The 22702-nt window shown below is 42.9% G+C and overlaps 2 protein-coding genes across 3 annotated transcripts in view; one reads left to right on the forward strand and one right to left on the reverse strand.

Moving 5' to 3' along the window:
* The window catches only part of TPP2 (tripeptidyl peptidase 2), a 76431-nt gene extending 61715 nt beyond the window's left edge, over positions 1–14716 (reverse strand). The window contains exons 1-6 of one of the 2 annotated variants that reach the window (XM_050947144.1): positions 14453–14716; positions 5925–6053; positions 4145–4240; positions 3770–3874; positions 1442–1566; positions 461–624 (exon numbers count right to left, since the gene is read on the reverse strand). In XM_050947144.1, coding sequence (XP_050803101.1) covers positions 461–624; positions 1442–1566; positions 3770–3874; positions 4145–4240; positions 5925–6053; positions 14453–14716 — 883 coding nt within the window. The remainder of the gene's footprint in view (positions 1–460; positions 625–1441; positions 1567–3769; positions 3875–4144; positions 4241–5924; positions 6054–14452) is intronic. The other variant, XM_050947154.1, reaches the window with a different exon arrangement.
* METTL21C (methyltransferase 21C, AARS1 lysine) overlaps positions 1–22702 on the forward strand; it is a 521155-nt gene that overhangs the window by 136572 nt on the left and 361881 nt on the right. The window lies entirely within an intron of this gene.

Consider the following 22702-nt stretch of genomic DNA (forward strand, 5'->3'; position numbering starts at 1 on the left):
ACCCCAAAGGTGGAACTATGCATTTAAGAAAAGACACGTAGCTGCTTGTGTGCTAACTGCAATTTTCAGTATTTTGATTTTTGACAAAGCAGTTTTATAAAATACAAAATAAGATACCTCACACCAGCAGTAATTTAAAAAAAAAAAAAGCATTTATAATTCATTAATTATCAAAAATGGCAAGAGCATATGTTTTCAAATTAATTTTACAAAGCCTCAACCTGATTTAAACAATTATTTTTAACCAACATTTTAACTGCCTTGATTTAAATGGCTCCTCCCTTCCCCCCATAGTGCAGTCCAATATGGAAGTTTAACCAGTCACAGAGACACTTACATTTTGACTCAAATGCACCATGAAAACGAAACCTACTTTATTTTATGAAATAGTGGCATCACCTCGTTTCCTTGTTGAGATACCTAAAACAGATTTCATTTGCAATTGATTAAAACAAATTACCTCCACTGGTCACAATAGAAAGCAGGTTCCCCTCATCATAAATGTTTACAGAGTAATTCAACATTTCTGAGATGCCAAAAGATCCATATTCTTGTCTCTCTCTGTAGGTTCCCAACACAGTGCACTTAGTGAAGTCACCGCATTCACTTGAATCAATACAGGCTCTGTTGATATAGAAGAGTATAAAATGACCCAGATCAATCTACAGTAAGGACCCCTGACTTGTTCTTTCCAATATAAAATGACCACAGAGTTTGTAGATCGCTTTAAGTTGTCTAGTTTTTTGTAAGTGATAATAGTCAAAATTTTCAAACCCAAATACCAAAAGTCAGGCTCCTAACTCAATACATAGAGGCATATAAGTAAGAGTAGCTTGACTGTGGGAAGGAGCAACATCCTATCTACTTCAATGAGCTTTGTGGTTGCTTAGCAACTCAAGGGGGAAAAAAGGGGGAAAAAAAAGACATGCCACTTTTATTCAAATACCTTAACACTGACTTAAAAGTCTAATTTTAGGTACAGATTTTAGAACACTGTCCACAGTTTTATGTATTTAACTACTTAATGTAAAATTTACCATCCACAAAAAAAACGTGACTTCAGAAATGTGAAGTTATAACACTAGCTAATAACTACTGGCAAAATGTTTGACTATTTGGCTAAATCATGACAAAAATACTAAACACAAGACTCTTCTAGATCCCTCTCAGCCTTAAACCTTCAACAGGATGCTGCTCAGGAGTCCGCACTAACAAGTCCTGATGCAGGATCAGGACCTACATTCCTAAACCTGAAATCCTGCTAAAGGTAGCAATTCTTTTTACATCCTTTTAGTAAAAACTTCATTACATAAACGTTTTTACAAGGTGATCATCAATAACTACTACCTATATTTTACAGCAATGCAGAATACAGTTTGAACCAATATTTAAAGCATGTAAAATTCAAACATTTTAGTTAGACGCAAAAGCAAGAGTTTACCTCCAGGTCTCACCATCATGCCATACTAAGCAATCATATACAGGGCCAGGATCATTGTATTTTTTTTCCAAAGAATTCAACAGTTCTACTTGACTCTGAAATTCTTCCTTCATTAGTTTAGTTGTCTTAAAAAAAAAAAAAAATTAACTTAGAATATATCATTTTTTCATACTTTTAGCAATACACATAGAAGCAAGTTGTGCAACAAACTGCTTTCCTAATAAAAAAAATCCGTATGACCTGATGTGTCTGGAAAAGTTCCCAACACGTTTATGCATAATGTGCTACCTAAGCATTAAAAAAACCAAACATCAAGTTACTCATCTGTCATGATTTTCAGATATTGTTGTAGAGATTCTTTATAAAGTTTCCTATGCAGAAGTGATTAAGTACTGTAGAGTTTATAGAAAAATGCTGGTATCAATTTATAGATTAAACAACACAATCTCTAATCAAATAGATATTTATGGCTCTTTAACAAGGATACCCTTTTCTATTTAAGTTACTTTTTATGTAAGCAATGTTAAGATACATATGTTCTAACATATTGTACATTTAGAGTTCTGTCTGTATTATATTTAATTAAATCTTAAAATATTTTTGGCATACATCAAGACCAGTAAACCAGCGGTTGCTACAAAAGTAACAGTGACCTACTGTATGCATAAAATTTCCTGCATGGTTCACATTCTTTGCTCTACTCATCAATTACTAGAAGTTAATACTGGATGTAAAGTTATAATTCCTCCCAACTTCTGTCACCTGCAATCTTCAGAGGAAGTACAGGAATTCTTAATTAAGACAGAAGGTTAGGACAGTAAGAGGGAGCAATAAACTCTGCATTAACTCTGTTCTGGCCAGGTCCACACTACAGCGTTAAATCGATTTAAACAGCGTTAAATCGATTTAACGCTGTAACCATCCACACTACAAGGCACTTAAAATCGATTTTAAGGGGTCTTAAAATCGATTTCTGTACTCCAGCTAAACGAAAGGAGTAACCCTAAAATCGATATTACTAAATCGATTTAGGGTTAGTGTGGACGGAAATCGAAGTTATTGGTCCCATTCTTTTACTGAGCTACCCAGAGTGCACCGCTCCGGAAATCGATGGTAGCCTGGGACCATGGACGCACACCACCGAAGTAATGTGCCCTAGTGTGGACACGTAAAATCGATTTTATAAACCCTGTTTTATAAAATCGATTTTACTAATATCGATTTTAAGCTGTAGTGTGGACGTACCCTTAGAAAGCAGGATCTATCACCATTTCACATGGCAGAAAAGAAAGGATACGTTTTATTATTTTGTAGTTCTCTAGTAATCAGTTCAATTACTGATAAGTCTCTCTTTCATCTTTTTCCTCTGCCTCTCTCCTGAATAAAGTTGTAACTAATACTATTCTTCAATAGGTCTCCATAACACTTGCAAATATGTTGGTATGCTCAGTTTTGCTTTACACTAGTGTGTTCTTCTGAAGTAGCCAGAGTTTCCATTGTTGAGCAAATTATACGTCTTGGTTGGGTGCCAAAATAGAACAGAAATGAAAAGGGGAGGTAGGAATGATCAGCAATAACTATTTCCTATATTTTACAGAAATCCAGCATGTGTGGGTACAACCCAAAAACCCAATGAACAACTGGTTAGCCTCCTTCAAGACCTATCAGCCTTAGTAGGATCTTACAGATTTAGAAAAAATTTGAAACATGAGAGATGCTACACGACTTGATACACTCCTTAAGAAGTAATATATTCCCATCATGGAAGGTATAAACAAGTAACATTTGAAAATTTAGGTGTGTGGTCTTCAACAATGACTACCAATGCTTCTGCAAATGAATATAATATAAGCATTTTATCCTAGGTCCTTTATTCATAATATTTCTGATTCCTGTATTCTTAAAACACAATGGCCTGAAGATATACTGACTGATGGAGTTTATATGCAGAGGACTTGAGTGCCTTAAGGGGCTGATAGCACTTAGCTTTATTGCCCTGCCCTTCAACTGAGATGATAGAGAATTTAAATGAAAGCTACTGTAACAGATCACTGACTTCAGAGGAGAGACAATGCGATCTAAAGACAATGGAACCTTTTCACTAAAAACCAAAAGGAATTTGATAAAATGAAGATAATATTCAAGACTAAATAAGCGTTCATGTATGCATTCTATATCCTGATTTCAGAACAAGATGCAGTGACATTCACTCAATTTATCTGCTAAAATAACCTGGTCTCTCATTTTCTAAATTAACAAATAGAGCTTTTTTAAAATCTCTTAAGCAAGTGATTTCTGTATAAAAAGTTGTTCAAAAAAAATACAAACTTGTGAGGGAGAGTTATGAACTGCATCAAACTCATCTAGTTTCCTACAAGCTTCTGCTAGTAGAAGCCTGTGAACAGGATCCCATTGTTTTTCCTTGCGTTCTTTCTGTAATACAAAAAAAACAAACAAAAAAACCTCAATGTTAGTTTGTGTAAGAGACACTTGTACCTTTTATGAACACTATATCTTTTAAATCATTTGACACTGATTTGGGGCACGATAACTATAGCACAAAAAAAACCTTGTTATATCAGCAACGAATTAAAAGAAAAATCTACTCTATATCAAATTTACAAGCCACAGTTTTCTAACAAAACCAAAAAAGCAGAGTTAAAATATTATAATATGAATACAAAATGAAAGTAAAAAAATTACCTGAATTCTCTCCTTAAGAGCTTTTGGATAGAAATCATAGCCATTTTTTATACCAATGTGATATTTGCCTGAAGGATTTACCCAATTTGTTGGAATCTAGAAAACAGATAAAATTCAGAAATAGAAATATTTCTTGCTCTCAACAGGCATTGCGCACTAGATGTTGAAGTTCTCTCTCTCTAACACATGGCTAAGCAGATTTATAACGGCTCAGTTTGTAAAGGCCAGTGGTTCAAGTCCAGAGCTAGAAAACAGCAAATACCAACTTCTGAGAGATGAGGTGGCAGCCTCAATCCAGTACCTAGTGAAATGACATCACAGCAGCTAGCACTATAAAACTGAGAGTATCAGAAGGCCAGATATGATAACGATATGGAGAACGAACAACCCCTTCGCAGAACTGATTCCTCTATCTCTAAGAAACTCTGCCTAAGCAGATGCTTTTTGTCATTTTTTTTTTTTAAATCACTATAATAAGCAGGTCTGCTTACCATGGTAAGTGGTAGCAAACAGCACAAGGAAAAAAATTCAACTTAATCTCCTGTTGCTCTTTGACTCTTAAGCCTGGTCTACACTGCACGGGGGGGGGGGGGGAAATCGATCTAAGATACACAACTTCAGCTATGAGAATAGCGTAGCTGAAGTCTGTGTATCTTAGATCGACTTACAATCACTTACTTCACCTCCTCGCGGCGCAGGATCGACAGCCGCCGCTCCCCCCGTTGACTTTTCTTCTGCCTCTCGCCGAGTTGGAGTTCAGCAGTCGATGGGAGAGCGATCGATCTATCATGTCTACACTACACGCGATAAATCGATCCCCAATAGATCGATCGCTAACTGCCGATCCAGCGGGTAGTGTAGACATACCCTTAGTGAATCAAGCTCACTGGCCCTATAGCTATAAGATCATGAGGGCAGAGGCCAACAGCCTCACATAGAGGGGAAAGGTAATGGGACAAGGATTCCATGTACAATCATGAAAAGACAAAGCACAGGATGTACCAAGAGGTTGACAGAATCAGATAAGTTCCAACCTATCCTACTAACTGCCCCTCTACAAGGCTATCCATCTGGCAACAACAGCAACAGCCCCAGACATCTGAGACCATTGTTAAGATTTTACCACCTAAACCATCTGCCTTCCAGAAAAATCATTCTCAGACCTCCCAGATGCTGTTAATATTGAGGCAATGGGATGGCTGTAAACAGAATTCCCTCCCTGTTCCTCCCCCACAGCTCCAAGACTCCTCAGTGACCTGCTGGCATTGATTATATCAGTCTTAATTATGTCAATTTTTAATATGATAGTTCTTCCTTTATTTTACACAGCTGGTCTTCACTAATGCCAATATTTTTCATGTGATTCCAAACTGGCATCTATGATCATTCTAAAATTTTTGAGGGGTAGTTTTTTTTGAACCAGCCTTCGAAAACCAAGCAAGAAACCTTGGATTTGTCAAAGTGAATTTTAAGTTATTATGTTTATTAAAGTAGTGTCTCTAGGGTAAATATATGGCTGGTCTCAATGTGTTCAACACTGTAAACACCCCATATCAGGCAATCTCTACCCCAAAGAATTTACAGTCTAAATAGATAAGCCAGACAAAGGACGGGGGAAGGGATATAACATACAAGAAGATTATACAGTGTGACAATCTAGTATAGGATTTCACTAGAAGGGAATAATTTACACAGACAGAAAAGGAAAAAGAGGAGAGGTGCCATTAAATTTAACAACAGAAAAAAAAAACAACAACAGCAACAATACAGAAATGCTTACCTTAAGAGTTCTTCCAGAAAGACCTACAATTTCTCCATCTTTGGGTTCTACTATGGTGGAAGTGTTTACATCACCACTACCTGTTGTATCAATTATGTCAATTATTTTGGGTTTCCCATCCGTTGTAATCTGAAAACATAAGAAAATGATTATCTGAGATTAATATGTGGCTGTTAGAGTTACATTTTTAAAACAAACACCCAAGAAACTATACAAACTATGAACTTCTAAATTTATAATAAGCATAATCATAAAAAAAAAAAAAAAATCTACCCCAGCATCCAGGAGCCCCTACCATTTCATCAGCCACCTCCACAAACAAAACAAACAGTTTTATATTATTTTTAATGTTACAATAGCATGGGAACACCACTATAATTAAGGTTCCATTATGACATCTGTTTACAGATGGACCTTAGTCCTCTAAAATCAACAGGCTTGGGGTAAAGTCTACATTACAAAATTAATTTGACCTAAGTTACTTCAACATACAGTCACTGCAGTAATTAAATCGCTTTTGCGTCTCCCCACTATGTTCCTTGTATTGGCAGAGTATGTGTCATCACTACTAGCATTTGCGCCGATGCAAAGAGCAGTGCACTGTAGGTAGCTACCCTCCTGTCCAACTTGCCACCATCTGGCACAGGGTGTTGTGTGAAGGGTTTGCACCGCTTCATGTGGGCAAACGAGTCAAGCAGGGGTGACTGGGAACATGATTTCTGTGTCTCATGATATAGTTTTCTCCATCCCATAATTTTATCTACATCCTATAACGTTTTGCACCTCTTTTCTAAAGCCCTGCAAACCCACGTCAACAGTCTGTGTGAGAAGTGTGGATACTGCACAGCTCTGCCCTATTGCAGTGAACATTGTGAGCACAGAGTGCCTGATCCTGCAGTATTTGCAGAGCCACAAGCGGAGGCACAGGGAACATGATGATTCCATGGAGGCTAGATTGCTGAGAGACATAGAAAGAAACAATTCAAAGTTGTTGGTGGCATTCATGTGGAGCAGCTGCAGACCATGGAGCGCCGATTCTGGGCCTAAGAAACAAGCATCGATTGGTGGGATCGCATCATTATGCGGGTATGGGATGACGAGCGGTGGCTGCAGAACTTTTGGATGCACAAAGCCATATTCCTGGATGTGTGCACGGAGCTCGTCACAGCCATCCAGTGTAGCGACATGGAAATAAGATCTACACAGATAGTGGAGAAACAAGCGGCAATCGCTACGTGGAAGCCTGTAATACCAGATTGCTACTGATCAGTCAGGAATCAGTTTGGAGTTGGGAAATCCACCATGAGGTTGCTGTAATGCAAATGCTCAGGGCCATGAATCACATTTTGCTACTGTGACTCTGGGCAATGTGCAGGACACAGTGGATGGTTTTGCAACAATGGAGGTCCTGAACTGAAGTGGGGTAATAGATGGCATACATCTCTCTATTTTGGCCACTGGACCACCTTGTCACAAAGTGCATCAACAGAAAGGGCTACTTTTCTATGTTATTGCAAATGCTGATGGATCACCAGGGACATTTTACCATCACCATGGGTTGGTCAGGGAAGGTGCACGACGCATGCATCTTTAAGAACACAGGCCTGTTCACAAAGCTGCAAGCAGTGACTCTCTTTCCCGGCCAGAGGATTGCCATTGGGGATGTTGAAATGCAGTCATCCTGGAAGACCCAGTCTGACCCTTGCTCCCAGAACTCATGAATCCGTACACCAGCCACCTCGACAGCAGCAAGAAGCAGTTCAGTTACAAGTTCAGCAAATGCAGAATGACAACTGAACATGCCTTTGGCTGTTTGAAAGGATACTAGTGCTGCCTACTCATGAGATTAGACCTCAGTTTAAAAAAAAAAATCCCAATGATTACAGCTGCCTGCTGTGTGCTTCATAATATCTGTGAAGTAAAGGGGGGGGGGGAAGGCGGGAGTTTTCCACCTCAGTGGAGGCAGAATGGCTCTCTGCTGATTTTGAGCAACCACATACAAGGACTATAGGAGCTCAGTGGGGAGCTATATGGTTCAGGGAAGCTTTGAAAGACCATTTTAATAGAGAGTCACATTAACGTATGTCGCTGTAGTGTGCTCTGCCTGGCATTATTTTTTTGCACCCTGGTATGAAGCTTGTAATGAGCGCTGTGTGTGTATTAATAGAACGTTGCAAATGCACCGATTGCTATTATCTGTGAACGATGTCAGCCCCAGCCTGCATATATTGGGAATAAAGATGAATTAAGTTTCCATAAACAGGTTTTTATTTCAAACCTATTTTAACACAGATTTATAACTGAATGAAACTTTATAAATATGGGGAAAAGAACAGTCATGCACATATACCAACCGTGTCTCTCAGGTCAGCGTATGTGTGGCTGCCTGTTCTCTCCCCCTGGGTGGAGTGGTAGGGAGTAGTGCAGCAGCCCTTGCTGCCAAGTGAATTGGGAGGTGTGGGGTGGTTGTACAGCGATCCTGGAATGCAGTTCTCTATGGGCTGCAGACAGAAGCAAGCATAGGTCTGCTGAACCTGAAGATCAACAAGAGTCTCCAGCATGTCTGTTTGCCACTTGAGAAGTGCTACCATCTCCTGCAGCACATCTCTCTCCGTTTCCTGTGCTCTTCTTCTCTCCACTCTATCTTTGTCCATTCTGTCCATCAGGGTGATCCTCCAAGACTAGGGCTTGGTATCTGAAGCACCAGAGAGGCTTGCAGGATCTCTTGGAACAGGTCATTCAACATCCTCTTCCTTCTCCTCCTCAAGTGGCTGAGCCGCTCCACTGGTATGGATGGAGAGACCCTCGAGGCCACATTTCCATCTGCAAAAGATATAATAGTGCCTCTGTGCATTGTGAGTGTAGTCCCAAGATAAATGGAAACTTGGTATACTGAACTCACTCCCCTTGATCTGCACAAGTTGCAAGCATGACATTCTCACTTGTCCTTGAGGTTCATAGAGCACGGTGGCAGTCTCGGCCATGGTGAATAGGGCCTGCGGATGAGTTGGGACAATAAGAAGGGGATAGCTCACGCTCATGAGTATACACATACAGGACAACTGAATTGAATGCAGGCACCATTTTCCAGAGGTGGTGATGATTTTAGCTGATATTTCACTCATGATAGTAATGGAAACTGAAAGGGAATAGCTCCTGCAGGCATCCAGCTGCACACTGGGTCTGTACGCTGCTAGCCTGTGTGCTGCAATGGAGCTTGCTGAAGTAATTGCTGAGTGGCATGGCAAAGTGTCCAACCGCAGAAGAAGTAGTAAGGCAGCCCTCACCAGACCTTTTGGCACAGCACTGCAAACTACCTTCAGGAAAGTCTCCTCAAGACCTCTATGGAGGATTCACGGGATATCCCGGTGCATCCCTGATCTACAGTGCCCCCTCTGCCTAACTGTATAGGGAAATGAGAAGCAGACAGCAACTCTACCTCTACTGGTTGTTTCAATACCTCCTCTAGCATAAGTAAAAAAGAGTAAATGAATAGATGTGTCCCGGCAATATCAACCCAGACTCCATATTTACCAGAGATCCCTTCCCCGTGCATTAGGCTCATCCATGCTGGACTGTAGGTACTGGCTCGACTGTCCAGGAATCAAAAACAGGTCCTGGCTTGCTGTGCCATTGGATCCCCCAGTCACCTGTTCCCCATACTCCTCCTCCTCTTCATCACTTCATAGCAGAAGCCTGTGACTCTTGCTCTCCCAAAGTATTCACAGGACTTTTGGGGGTAGTGGTGGGGTCTCCGCTGAGGATGGCATGCAGCTCTTCATAAAAACGGCACGTATCCAGCTCTGAACTAGAGCAACTGTTAGCCCACCTTGCCTTCTTACGCCTGCTGCAGCTTCTTGGCTTTCATGCAGCGTCTCTCTCGTGGACCTTCTCTTCCATGCCCCAGGAGATCTGCTTGTAGATATCAACATTTATAAAGCTCAATCGGAGCTGTTCCTGCATACCCTCTTCTCTCCACAGACCCCGGAGATCCACCACCTCTTGCATACTCCAGGAAGGAGCGCATCTGCAACATGTATCTGGCACAGTCACCCGGGCAGTCACTAGGTGAGCTCTCCATGCCGAGCAGACAGGAAATGGAATTTGAAAAGTTCACAAGATTTAGAGCAGAGGGGCATATACCTGCGTACCTGGTCACTGGGCAGCAGAGCTCAAAACAGTGACCAGAGCGGTCAAGGTGAGGCATTGCGGGACATCTCCTGGAGGCTATAAAGACTTCGTAAGTAATGCAGTGCAGTGTCTACATAGGTGTGATCCTGGAAAACCTATACAGAGAAAGGACAGGAATGAGAAAGAGGGAGCAGAAACAAAGCAGTGAGGAAGTGGGTTAGACTGGATGCTCAGTGGCAGCGCGTAGTTCAATACCCAGCTTGGGTTTCTTCCACTGATTCCAGAAGAAATTGGGAGTACCACCATGCCGTCTTCAGTTATCTTAAACTAAGCTCTTTGGAACAACAACTCTTTCATAAAGTGCTAACACCTGTACTGCTGTAAAAATACTATGGAAGGAGGGTATTTTTTTCAGGTGGGTGGGAAGATTCACTGGTTGGGAAGAGCGTATCTTAACTTAGAATTCATCTCAAGCTTAAATGAAAAAGCAGTATCATTGGACTTAGAAAGTCACCACATCCAGACCTCCTCAATAAGGAGAGTTCTTGCGTAGGCTGCTGTTAAGGAGAAAGTAAGGAAAATAAGGAGATAGTAGAAGACCTCAAGAGAAGGGGCAAGCCTGAAACGAACGAAAGATGCCACAGCTGCTACAGAATCCAGCTGGAATTGATCTACAAAGTATGATGGTCACTTGACAAACTGAGTTTACCGAGTTTGTCTTTTTGCCCAAAGTTATAAGAATGAAAAAAAAAAAAAAGTTTCGCAAAACTGTACATTGCATTAAAACCACATCTTTGCTTAAACTGACCCTTACAGGCTCAATCTATATGCCAGCCATGTTCTATGGCAGCTGTGACATTGCCAGTTTAGCATACCCTGGAAAATCTCAGAGTAAGAGCTGGCAATCTATGGTGTCAGGAGACTGTAGGAGGCAGAAAAAGAAAGATAAGTGTAAAGTCACTTGTGCACAGATGCCCTCACATTATATGAAACACACAGGAAAACATTAGTCCATGTTATTCTTCCTTCTGATACTATGGCACTTCACCATCTGAAGAATGGTAGGAAAGCAATCCACCATTCTCCTACAGACAATGCAACTAATATGGGTAAGATTGGCAGGGCTTAGAAGAAAAATAATGTAGTCACATATGGCTGTTCCACACACATTCTAAAGTTGATCCCTAAAAATTTTAAGGCAAGAATACAATATCTATACCCACAATCCTGCAATGTGAAGCTTGTGGTGAATACTCTTTGACTTCAATAGTACTCCGAACAGGCACAGGGTTCCTCACTGTGAATCCAGTTGAAGGATCTGGATCTGGGACTTAAATTAATTCACAGTCCCTTTGCAGCTGCCAAACAAACAGGAAGATGGCCATGCATATATCATGCCTCAAAAGACTAGGGTTCAATATTTATGTCGATTGCATAAAAATTTATGTTTCAGAGTCTCTCAGGTTAATGAAAATCTATGAAGAGAATAGACAGGATATCAACTCTTGTCTGACAGACGATAAAACATTTTGAAGAGGTGTGCCGAGGAATTTCTCCAAATACTGAAGCTAATAGCAATGACATGGATTCTGTACAGAGGAATCCATGTTCAGCTGCTGAAGTGTGGAAGATTATAAAAATGTTTACTGAAGTTCTATTACATAATGGCAAAAATGTGTTCCAAGAGTTATGAGTAGGCTTTAACGGCACCATTTTCTAGCATTTGTGAATGATCCTTATAGGTACAAGTTTACACTTACAAAAGAACCAACAGTTGCTCTTGAATAGGTAGAAGAGGTTTATGCTGGAAATAGATTTCCACCTATAGCAAATCAACTAGAAGCCAAGTCAGGTTTTCCAGTGAATACTAAAAACAAAGGCTATCCACAGATGAAATTGCAAAAAAAATTCTACAAGAAAACAAGGATGAGAATATAAGCCATGCTTATTTCCTCCACAAAAGGGAGTTATGGTGCAACAGATGGCCAGTACAGGAATTTGAGTAGCAAGAGTCTTGTGGCACTTAGGGAGAGCTTCACCTGCCAGGAGGAATGTGTAACCCACACTTACAGTGTGGCACTCTGACCTCTGGTTGAGGAATGACAGTATTTAAGAGAAAGTAGAATTTTTGAGCTAATAGATCTCGGTCTTTCAGCTCACGCAGCAAAGACTCAGAGTTTCAAATCCAGAGGTCCTGGGTTCAAGCCCCACTGCCCATGACCCAGCTAGATTCATGCTACTTTCATGCTCAAGTAACATCTCAAGTATCAACTACTACGCCTTCTTCCGCTGGAATCAACTGAGCATTTTCTTTGAATGCACCAGGACAAATAAAGGTTAGAAACAAGGCAACACCTGGGGCTTCAGAACTAGTTTGTAAATGAAGTATTTTAATTCTGAAAGCAATCTCAGTGAGTCTGAATTATAAGACTCAGTGGCAACTGACTTTTTTTTTTAAATGGACTGCAATTATATTTTAAATACTATATTATGAAATTTATATTGAGATAATAATGTTTGGGAATTCACATGTGTAAAATGAAGTTCCCCAAATTTGGTCTACATTATTTTAATTGAATTATAAACAACTTTTCAGCATTATAAGAGAAATAATTTTGCTGCATGACAACAAAGATTTCTATGCCATTTTGGATTTACAAGAGAAAACAAAAATACAATTTTATTATTTGATATTTTGTGCTTTGCCTACAGCAGTTTGATAAAATTCAAATAAAATAACCTATCAGTGGTGGCACTGAAGAGTTTATAAAAACACATTTATAGTGTTGTTCATTTTATATTTAAACCTAAAATTGCAACAACATAAATCTTCAAATTAGGTTGAGGCTTGGTAAAACTGTTTTAAATCAATTATTTTACCTCAACCAATTTAACTGGTTTAAATGAGGGCTATGGATCCAGATCAATTATTCATATTGCTCCTCCTTCAGGAAGGTCCTGCAGAAAATGGGAGCAGAGGTGTATAAGCATCAACTGTGAGAACCAGAATGTATTGAGAATCTATAAATGGGTTGTGGTGTTATATGGAGGGTTATATGTTTAAAAAAACAACAACCGCGGCTGGCTAGGTTCTTGTCAATCCATCAGGCATTTTATTACACAGTAAATAAGTAGAAACTAATTGTTCTTGCCAAATATAATTAGTTTGGAAAAAGCAATACATTTATGCTGTGACAAGTAAACCCTTTTTTATTTTACAGCACCTGAAAGTGTTCAGGTCACTTTACAAAACAAATTGCAAGCTCTTTGGAGCAGAGATTGTCTTTCAACTAACTTGAAACATGACAAGACAAGCAAAAGCTAACAAACAATATGCAGAGAATGAGGTGGGGAACAAGTTTATGGAGTTACCCAATTTAAGAATTTGTACATCTTGAGGTCTCAATCAATTTTTTTTCGTGTGCTCAATTAAAAAAAAACAATTCATGGTAGAAGTGTGTACTAACGAGGAATCTGAATGAGGGTGGTGACTTGGTGGATAAGAACAGGTAATGTATTCCATACATAGGGATGGGATGGTGGAGGGGACACAGATTGTCCTGGGACCATCAGACTAACAGGAAATCAAAACTAGCATCAGCAGCAAGAGTGGGAGGCATCACTATGAGACAGGTCAGGAAGATAGGCACTGCTACATAGCACCCTCAATGAAAAGACAAGAAGTTTGAACTCGGTGCAGTGAAGAAGGGCTGCCAATAGAGAATTAAAAGTGAAGAACAGAACCATATTTCAGACCAACCAGTGAAAAATTTAGTGGTCTCATTTTGGGTAAACAGAAGTGGGAGGAAAGTGGAAATCAGAGGTGCTGCTGGCCGTGCTGGACATCGCCGTGTGCGGCGCACTACAAAACTCCAAGCTAAGCACCTCTCCTGAGCGCCCATATAGCACCCTAGCAAAACCCCAGCAAGCATCGCCAAGGACTCAAATCTGGCTCTCTCGGGGGATGGGGCGCACAAGGTAAACAACAGCCTTTCCCCCCGCTCTGGTGTCAGAGAGGCCGCGGCCCCGTCAGCCTGCGCCTGTTTCCCCTCTGCGTGTCTCTCACTCCGGCCCCTCCAGCCTACCCGAGCCACCAACCCCGGAATCCGGCAAGTGCCGCGCCGCCTCACGCCGCTCGCCCTGCAGCTGCCCCGACTTCCTGCCCCTCCTCCTCCGCCCGGCGGGTTACAACGCCCTGCCCAGGAGCCGTTCAGCCCGACCAGCCCGGCCCCTGGGGGGGGGCCCAGCCGACAGGCGCAGCCCGCCCCCGTTGCGCGCTGACTCCCTCCCACGCTGCGAGACGCTCAGGAGACTGGGGCGGCCCCCGGATGCGGGGACGGACCCGGCTCGCTGCTTCCGCGGACCAGGCCCAGGAGCCCCCGCAGCCCCGCGGGTACCTGCATGCCGGGCGCGCCGGGATCCACGCCGGTGTCCAGCACGGCCAGCAGCACCCCGCGCCCGTCGTACTCCGGGTAGCGGCCCAGGAAGGAGGCGGCGCCGGTCTCTTTCTTGGGCAAGAGCCCGTGGAAGGGGAACGGCTCCTCCGCGGCGGCCGCCATAACGCCAAGAGACAGAGCGACGGGACTGACCAGCCCCCGGCAGCGGCGCCTAGGGCGCACCAATGGACGGGCAGAAAGCTGCCGAGGGGCGGGAAGGCGCATGCGTCCACCCAGCCAATGGTCGGGCGGCATGCCCGCGCCTTCTAGAGCGCCACGGCGCATAGGCTACACCAGCCAATAGGACGGCGAAACGCACTTACGCGCGCGCCGGAGCTAGGGGGCGAATGCGTCTAACCATCCAATAAGACAACAGGACACGGACCTTCACGCGCCGGAACTCGCGTTCCGTTTGGCTTAGAATGGGCCAGTCTTAAAGAAACAGGCATCTATTTCCGTCTCTATCCCACCCCGGCCGCCGACTCGCTGGTCAATATCACAGCTTCCTCCCCGTGCGGCCCCTTTAACGGCTCTGCAGGGAGAAGGTTCCACGGGCCCCTCAGGCTGCGATGTCATCCTCACAGCCGGGGCCCGGCTCAGGCCGGGAACGGCCCCGGCCAGCGACCCTGTTGCAGTCACCGAGCTGGGGAGGGGCCCGAAGCGCAGGCGCTGGGCCGGGCAAAGATGCGCCCGCCGCAGCCGGCACAATCCTGACCAAACCGCGCCCGCTGCAGCCACCGCCAGGGACACGTTCCGACATGGTGCGTGCAGAGCACAGCAGGTGCCGGGCCCCTTGTGCCTAGTGGCACCAGGCCTCGGGGCCGCTCTCCGTGCACAGCGCACAACCCCTGCACACAGGTAGTTAAGTCCAAAGCAACAAAGTGGTAGATGAAATTCAGTGTTGATAAATGCAAAGTAAGGCACATTGGAAAACACAGTCTTAACAATATATACATAACAATGGGGTCTATGGTTGCTAAGACCACTCAAGAAAGAGATCTCGGAGTGATCACTGATAGTTCTCTGAAAACATCTATCTGCTCAGTGTGCAATGGTAGCAAAAACCGTAGCAGCCTGGTAGGAACTGTTTAAAAAGGAATAGACCAGGGGTCGGCAACCTCTGGCACGTGGCTCGCCAGGGTAAGCACCTTGGCCGGCCAGGCCAGTTTGTTTACCTGCTGTGTCTGCAGGTTCGGCCGATCACGGCTCCCACTGGCCGCGGTTCACCGCTCCAAGCCAAAAGGGGGCTGCGGGAAGCAGTGCAGGCGAGGGATGTGCTGGCTGCAGCTTCCCACAGCCTCCATTGGCCTGGAGAGGTGAATCGCGGCCAGTAGGAGACGCATCAGCCAAACCTGTGGATGTGGCAGGTAAACAAACTGGTCCAGCCGGCCAGGGTGCTTACCCTGGCGAGCCACATGCCAGAGGTTGCTGATTCCTGATCTTGCTTCTGCCTTTCAGAGCAGTGCATTAACTGTATTAATTGGAGAAATCCTTTTTCACTGTAGGAAGCATCTACAGCAGGGGTAGGCAACCTATGGCACGCATGCAGAAGGTGGCACACGAGCTGATTTTCAGTGACACTCACACTGCCGTGTCCTGGCCACCAGTCTGGGGGGCTCTGCATTTTAATTTTATTTTAAATGAAGCTTCTTAAACATTTTAAAAACCTTATTTACTTTACATACAACAATAGTTTAGTTATTTATTATAGACTTATACAAAGAGACCTAAAAACGTTAAAATGTATTACTGGCATGTGAAACCTTAAAGTAGAGTGAATAAATGAAGACTCGGCACACCACTTCTGAAAGGTTGACGACCTCTGATTTACAGTACTGAAGAGTTCCTTTTACATATAATGTTATTTTCTCTGTCACGCTATAGGACCTTAGTTTCTCATTTTGTGTTCTATCATTTTCTTCCAAAATGAACGGATCATCAACTACTTGCAATCATCCAAGTCCTCAGAGATCTAGAACATGATGCTTTTGTACATGTCAGGTTACGAACCAAACCTAAAAGAAAGTACTGTATCCAAAAGAATAGAAGGTACCATATCCAAAAGAGTAGAAGATGCAGTATTGCACTTTTTTGAGTCAGATCCCTCCTTGGCTTGCATTCAAAAGTGAAAATAGTTTTTAATTTTGAAGTATTGATATGATCCCATCAGCTATTCTTCAGGAGTAGAGTTGTTGTTTGATGGCCTCAACCAGTAGGGTTGCCAACTTTCTAATCGCACAAAACTGAACACCCTTGCCCTGCCCCCTGCCCCATCTCTTCCCCAAGGCCCCATCCTACCCCACCCCTTATCTGAGGCCCCACCCCCACTAACTCCATCCCCCTCCCTCCGTCGCTGCGCTCTCCCCCAACCTCACTCCCTTTCACCGGGCTGCGGCAGGGCAGTGGGGTGCGGAAGGGGGTGAAGGCTCCATGGTGGATCTGGGGATGAGGGGTTTGGGGTGCAGGAGGCGGCTTGTCTGGGGCAGGGGGGTGGGGTGGGAAAGGGGTGAGGGCTTCGGAATGGGGCTGGGGATGAGGGGTTTGAGATGCAGGAGGGGGCTCTGGGCTGGGGCAGGGGGTTGGGGTGCAGAAGGAGGTTCAGGGTGCAGGCTACAGCCGGGCAACACTTACCTGATGGCTCATGGTCTGTGGCACAGCAGGGCTAAGGCAGGCTTCTTGCCTGCCCTTGCTTCACGCAACTTCTGGAAGTGACAGCATGTCCCCTGCTCCGGTTCCTAGGCAGAGAGGCAGCCAGTGGGCTCTGTGCACTGCCCGCAGGTGCTGCCCCACAGCTCCCATTGGGCATGGTTCCCGGCCAGTGGGAGCTGCGGAGCTGGCACTTAGGGCGGTGGCGGCGTGTGGAGCCCCTGTGGCTGCCCTTGCACCTTGCCATCTAGGAGCCAAACATGCCGCCGTTTCCAGGAGCTGCACGGAACCAGGGCAGGCAGGGAACCTGCCAACCTCACTGCACCACCAACCGTACTTTTAGTGGCCCGGTCAGCGATGCTTACTAAAGCCACCAGGCTGTTGTGGTCGAAAACTGGACACCCAGCAACCCTATCAACCAGCTTTTTAAAAATTGTACAGATCTTTAACTCAGTTGATTTTATTACAATGGCCATAGTTAATCCATTCCCTTGGTGTCTATGTTCCTTTCAATAATATCAAATTTTACTGTGCAGTGAAGTTCATTTTACACTCCATTAAAGCCTTTCAGCTTAACAATATCCCAGCTCATCTTCCCTATAGAGTTTAGTATGTTGACACCCTGAATGATGTATCTCCTGGACAAATAATAATGCAGGAATGAGTAAGAAGGGAGGGAATAGGGGCAATGGGTGGGTATGGGGGATTCAGATATAGGTATGGGGGAATGGGGCACACAGAATCCTGGTAAAGGAAGAGATTGGGGGGATCCTGGTATAGGAAATGGGGGCATGGGGCAAAGGGACGGCACACAGATCCACTGCCATGTGGTGGGGGAGAATAGGGGACTCTGGTTAGGAAAAAGAGGTAATAGGGGTGTATATAGAACTTCTGGCACGGGTTGAGTGGGGGAGTTGCAAGGACCCTGAAATAGAGGGAGATGGTAGGATGACACACAGGAAATTTGTGGAGGGAATGGAAGAATGCAAGAAACCCATGTTGTTGTGTGCAATAAGCACAGAACTATGAAGTATGGAACCATCTAGTTCAGGGGTTGAAAACCTCTGGCACGCGGCTCGCCAGGGTAAGCACCCTAGCGGGCTGGGCCAATTTGTTTATCTGCCGTGTCGGCAGGTTCAGCCAATCGCAGCTCCCATTGGCCGCGGTTCACTGTCCCAGGTCGATGGGGGTGGCGGGAAGCTGCGGCCAGCACATCCCTTGGCCCATGGTGCTTCCCGACGCCCACATTGGCCTGGAATGGCAAACCCTGGCCAGTGGGAGCTGTGGTCCACCAAACCTGCCGACGCGGCAGGTAAACAAACTGGCCCAGCCCGCCAAGGTGCTTACCCTGGCAATCTGCATGCCAGAGGTTGCCGATCCCTGATCTAGTCCTATTGATTTTAATGGAATCATTTGGGAGTAAAGGTATCAGAATTTGACCCAAAGTGAATGGCTCCTCTGGCAATGCTTCTTAATAAAAGGCAACATTTGCTTTTTGAGAACAAAATTCTGCTTTTGGTATTCTTTTAAAGACAATATATTCTTAGCCTCTTTGTCTTAATTAAGTTATTTATCTGGGAATGTTTTATTTTATTTTTTTTTCAGATTCATCCCTTGTGAAATACAGAATAGCAGGATTATTAGTCAGCTGGCTTTTGTTACTGTCCTACATAACTCCCACACGCATATCTGAAATACGTTTATCTGACGCCAGGATTCATGAGTGCATGTCATTCTCTATTCACAGACACTTGAGGCCCAGCTACTGGTGTTACACTACATTCTTATTTGCTATATCCAGAACTGTTCATATCTCAATTTAAAGACTTTCTCAACAATGATGCTTAAAAAAATCATTGTTGCTGAAGTTAAGGAAGGTCATTGGGTACTTTTGAATTGGTAGCCTGAGCAAGAGACTAGAAGTGAGATTCAATCCCAGGTTTCCTTTTAGGGCAGTATATGTCATTTCCTTCAATGTTACATTTGTAACAAATTTTTTTTATGAATGTTGGTTGTTTTAAATTTTCTTTCTCTAAGGTCAAAGACACATGAATTAAAATACTTACACTGTCTCCTCAGGGTGACTTAAGGCCTAAGAATCCTTTCTCCCATCCCCTCATTTATCACTTTATTCCCAGGACACTCAGAAGAGGAATTCAGTGTGGTGAATTCCATCACCAGCCTGGAGAGCCTGCAGTCCACAGCCATACCCTGTGTTCCTCATTAAGAAGATAATTTGCAGTCAGATGCATGGTATTGAGTTCCATGAAAAGACTGAAAACCAGGCCACCTGCTTTCCTCAGATGTAACCAGTTCGTATGCCAGAAATTGTTTGACACACCTAGGAAAACATGACTCATCCCCTGAAAATCAGACTTCCACCCTTTGTGACTGGTAAAGATGAACTATGAGTAATTTGAACTCTTCTGGCTCAGACTGATAACACTTCATTGGAAAAGGAACCTATCTTTACATTTCTCTGTGGAAACCTTCCCTGAATGTTATAAATGTTGTTAGCTACTGTTCAGTATCTAATCTCCTGTTCCTGAGCCAGTTTAATCAAGAAACTAACAAAATGGCCATCATATCTACACACAGCTAATATCCCAAAGCCTTTGCAGTCTGGTTTCAGGCCAGAATACTGAACAGAAAAATCATAGGGGCAGCGGATAAATGATTTCTTGCTACCAATGGATAAGGGATGAGGGCCAGATTTTTAAGAGTATTTAAGTGCCTAATGGGATTTCAAAAGTATCAAGGTGCCTAGCTCCTGTTGAAATCAGAGAGTTTTAAGGCCCTAGCTACTTTTGTAAATCCTAATAGGCACCTAAATATCTTAAAAGATCCGGCTCTTAATGTCCATTCTTATTTTCCTGGCTTGTAAGAAATGTGATTTTATGGGATATTAAAAAAATACTTTTAATTTTTTGTCCAAATTTCTAGCTCAAATATTTTGGTTTTCTTCAACAAAATACTGAGACCAAAACCGGGAAAACACCTCACCTCTTGAAATCTTAAATTTTTAAATCAATCTATTTTAACTGAAATAACCCCCAAAATAATGAAAAAACTGTTTTCATTTTTGAGTGAAAAATCACATTTCACTGGAACAAAATTTTAAGCTAAAATGTTAGCTTTTCATGAAAAGCCACTTTTAATTTTATTAACTTGTTGAATACAAAAAAAGTTGGCCAGCTGCATTCTGTGAATTACAGGCTTTTGCTATCCTGCCTGCAGTGGTAGAGGTCCAAGGAAATGCTCTGAAAAGATTTGACTCTCTCCTACAGGACTGCATCCAGAGGGTAGCCATGATAAATTGCACCTCTGTCACCAAGCTCTTCCCTTGTGGAGAATGGCAAAGATCAAACTCTTTCCCCTGATTCTATGATGTATACACTTTTTATTGTCACCTACCTCTGTAGTATATGCATTTAGCTGCTAGGAGAAGTGGTGAGAATGTGTGAGCTTCAAATGCCAAGATATATAGATGACACAAGCTGATGTATAGTTTACAACCCATATTATCACCATGGTCCCCAAATTATCCTAGTGTCTGACTGAGATCAACATGTGAACGAAGGGAAAGTGGCAGAAGTTATGTCCTATGAGATAGTTTATGCTTGTAGGAAATGATAAACACTCCTGGCACTCCAGGGCTGAGGGTGCTAGCCTGGGGTGGGGGCTGGCAGCCACATTGGGGGAGGGGGACTCTGGGTTCTGGTGGTGGTGAGGGTGTGGAAGGGACAGGGCCTCGGGAGGAAGCGGCAGGGCTGGGGGCTGGCCTCCCCCAGCCAGCAGTTCACGTGCCACCTATGTCTACCACAAATTTAAGATAGCCCTGTATGCGGCACAAGTTTTCTCATAGACTAATGCCCATCTGGAACAATCTCCCTCAGGAACTAAAAACGTCCACATACTTCACCCCATTGTGTTGCAACTGCAAATTTCGTTTCTTCAATCTTGCCTTCCCAACACAGTAAATATAGGTTTTTCTCATCCCATGAGAGTTTGAGATTTCACATTTTTTTCCATCCCAAATAGGAATGAAAAGTCAGTCTCAAATGTTGGGAACCAATAATAAAAATAATTAAAAATAATAATAATAATAATAAAAAATAAAAAAAATTAATAATAAAAACTGTTTGAAATTGAAATGAAGCATCTCTTTATTTATTGTAAATTAAATTCAAAACAAAAACAACTTTTAATTTAAAAAATGTTATTGACAATTTGAAACTTTTTTCTAACAATGTTTGAATTGGGAGAATTGTTAAAACTGACCCCTTTCTGAGAGTAGTCTTGATTTTAATGAAATAAATCTTAGTCAATAAATTCCCAACTAGCTATAATTTTGCCCTTGGAGGTGGGAAATAAGACAGATTTTTCAGAGGAACATAAAGGATTTAGGGCTGTTAACTCCCTTAGGCTCCTTTGAAAATCTCAGCCAGAACAGAGAGAAACCCCAGTTGATAGATGAAGATGTTAGTCTCCTGGCTGAGTTTTCTAACTGGAGGATGTTCAGAAACCACAGACCCACACTGAGGCAGCCATGCCATTTGAGGAGGACAACAGTGAGCTGATCTATTGGGACCTCTATAATACTGCTCCTAAATGGGCATAGAGGTCACTGCAGCAAAATCTGATATACTCCTTAACTTCTAGTGCTGAGTGTGCAGCTTCTTCAGGTTTCCCATTTTCTGCTGATTTTAGAACAAATAATCAAGCCTTTGTCCTGCACTTGGATCATTGCTTGGTAGAACATTGGTCTATTAAAAGGTTGCCAATCCAGTCAACTCTACCTAGAGTTTATAGTCTGTTTTATAGTCTCATTGAGTTTTGATACTTGCAAGTAATTATTTTCTATAAGAGCACAATCTTTTTATAACTTTTGTATTCTGATTTTTTTATTGAAAAATATCGATGAATAGGTTGTGAGTATAATTCCATTTTATTTGTGCTAAACTGTTTTGATCATACATCCATATAAATTGTTCCAGACAACTTCTAACAACATCCCACTCAAACTGTAAAGCATCTGTTTCTTTCAGATTGGGAACAGAAAAATGTAAATATTACTCCTTTCTAATTCTAACTTTGCCTGTGAGAACTCGAACCTCAATTTTAAAAATGTTTCATGCACTTGAAAAATTGAGGCTCATGGAACCACACATGCAATCAGGAAAGAAGGTAGTGAAGCTACTAAAGAATCTGCACATTTGGCTATAACCATTGTTACAGTAACTTCTGAAAATTGCTTTTATTAGAGATGGGTCCAAACCAAAAATCCAAATTCAGTTTTGGGGACAGTTTCAAATTCTTAGCTCAAACCGGTTCCTGTAATGGGGCAAATCCAAACATTGAATGTCATGCTGACATCCAACAGAGGAGAGCCTCAGCGTTCCAAGATTTAAACTTTAGGAATTTGCTGGATTAGGGGCTAAAACACTTGTTTCTTCTTTGGGGGAAGAAGGGATTCTCCCTCATCTGAGGTTTTCCCAAGGCGTGCACTACCTACTCAAAGTAAATACTATTTGAAGAGAGGTGGCAGAAGGAAAAGAGGGGTTG

This window comes from Gopherus flavomarginatus, chromosome 1 (genome assembly GCF_025201925.1).
Source record: "Gopherus flavomarginatus isolate rGopFla2 chromosome 1, rGopFla2.mat.asm, whole genome shotgun sequence".
Taxonomy (NCBI): Eukaryota; Metazoa; Chordata; order Testudines; family Testudinidae; genus Gopherus; species Gopherus flavomarginatus.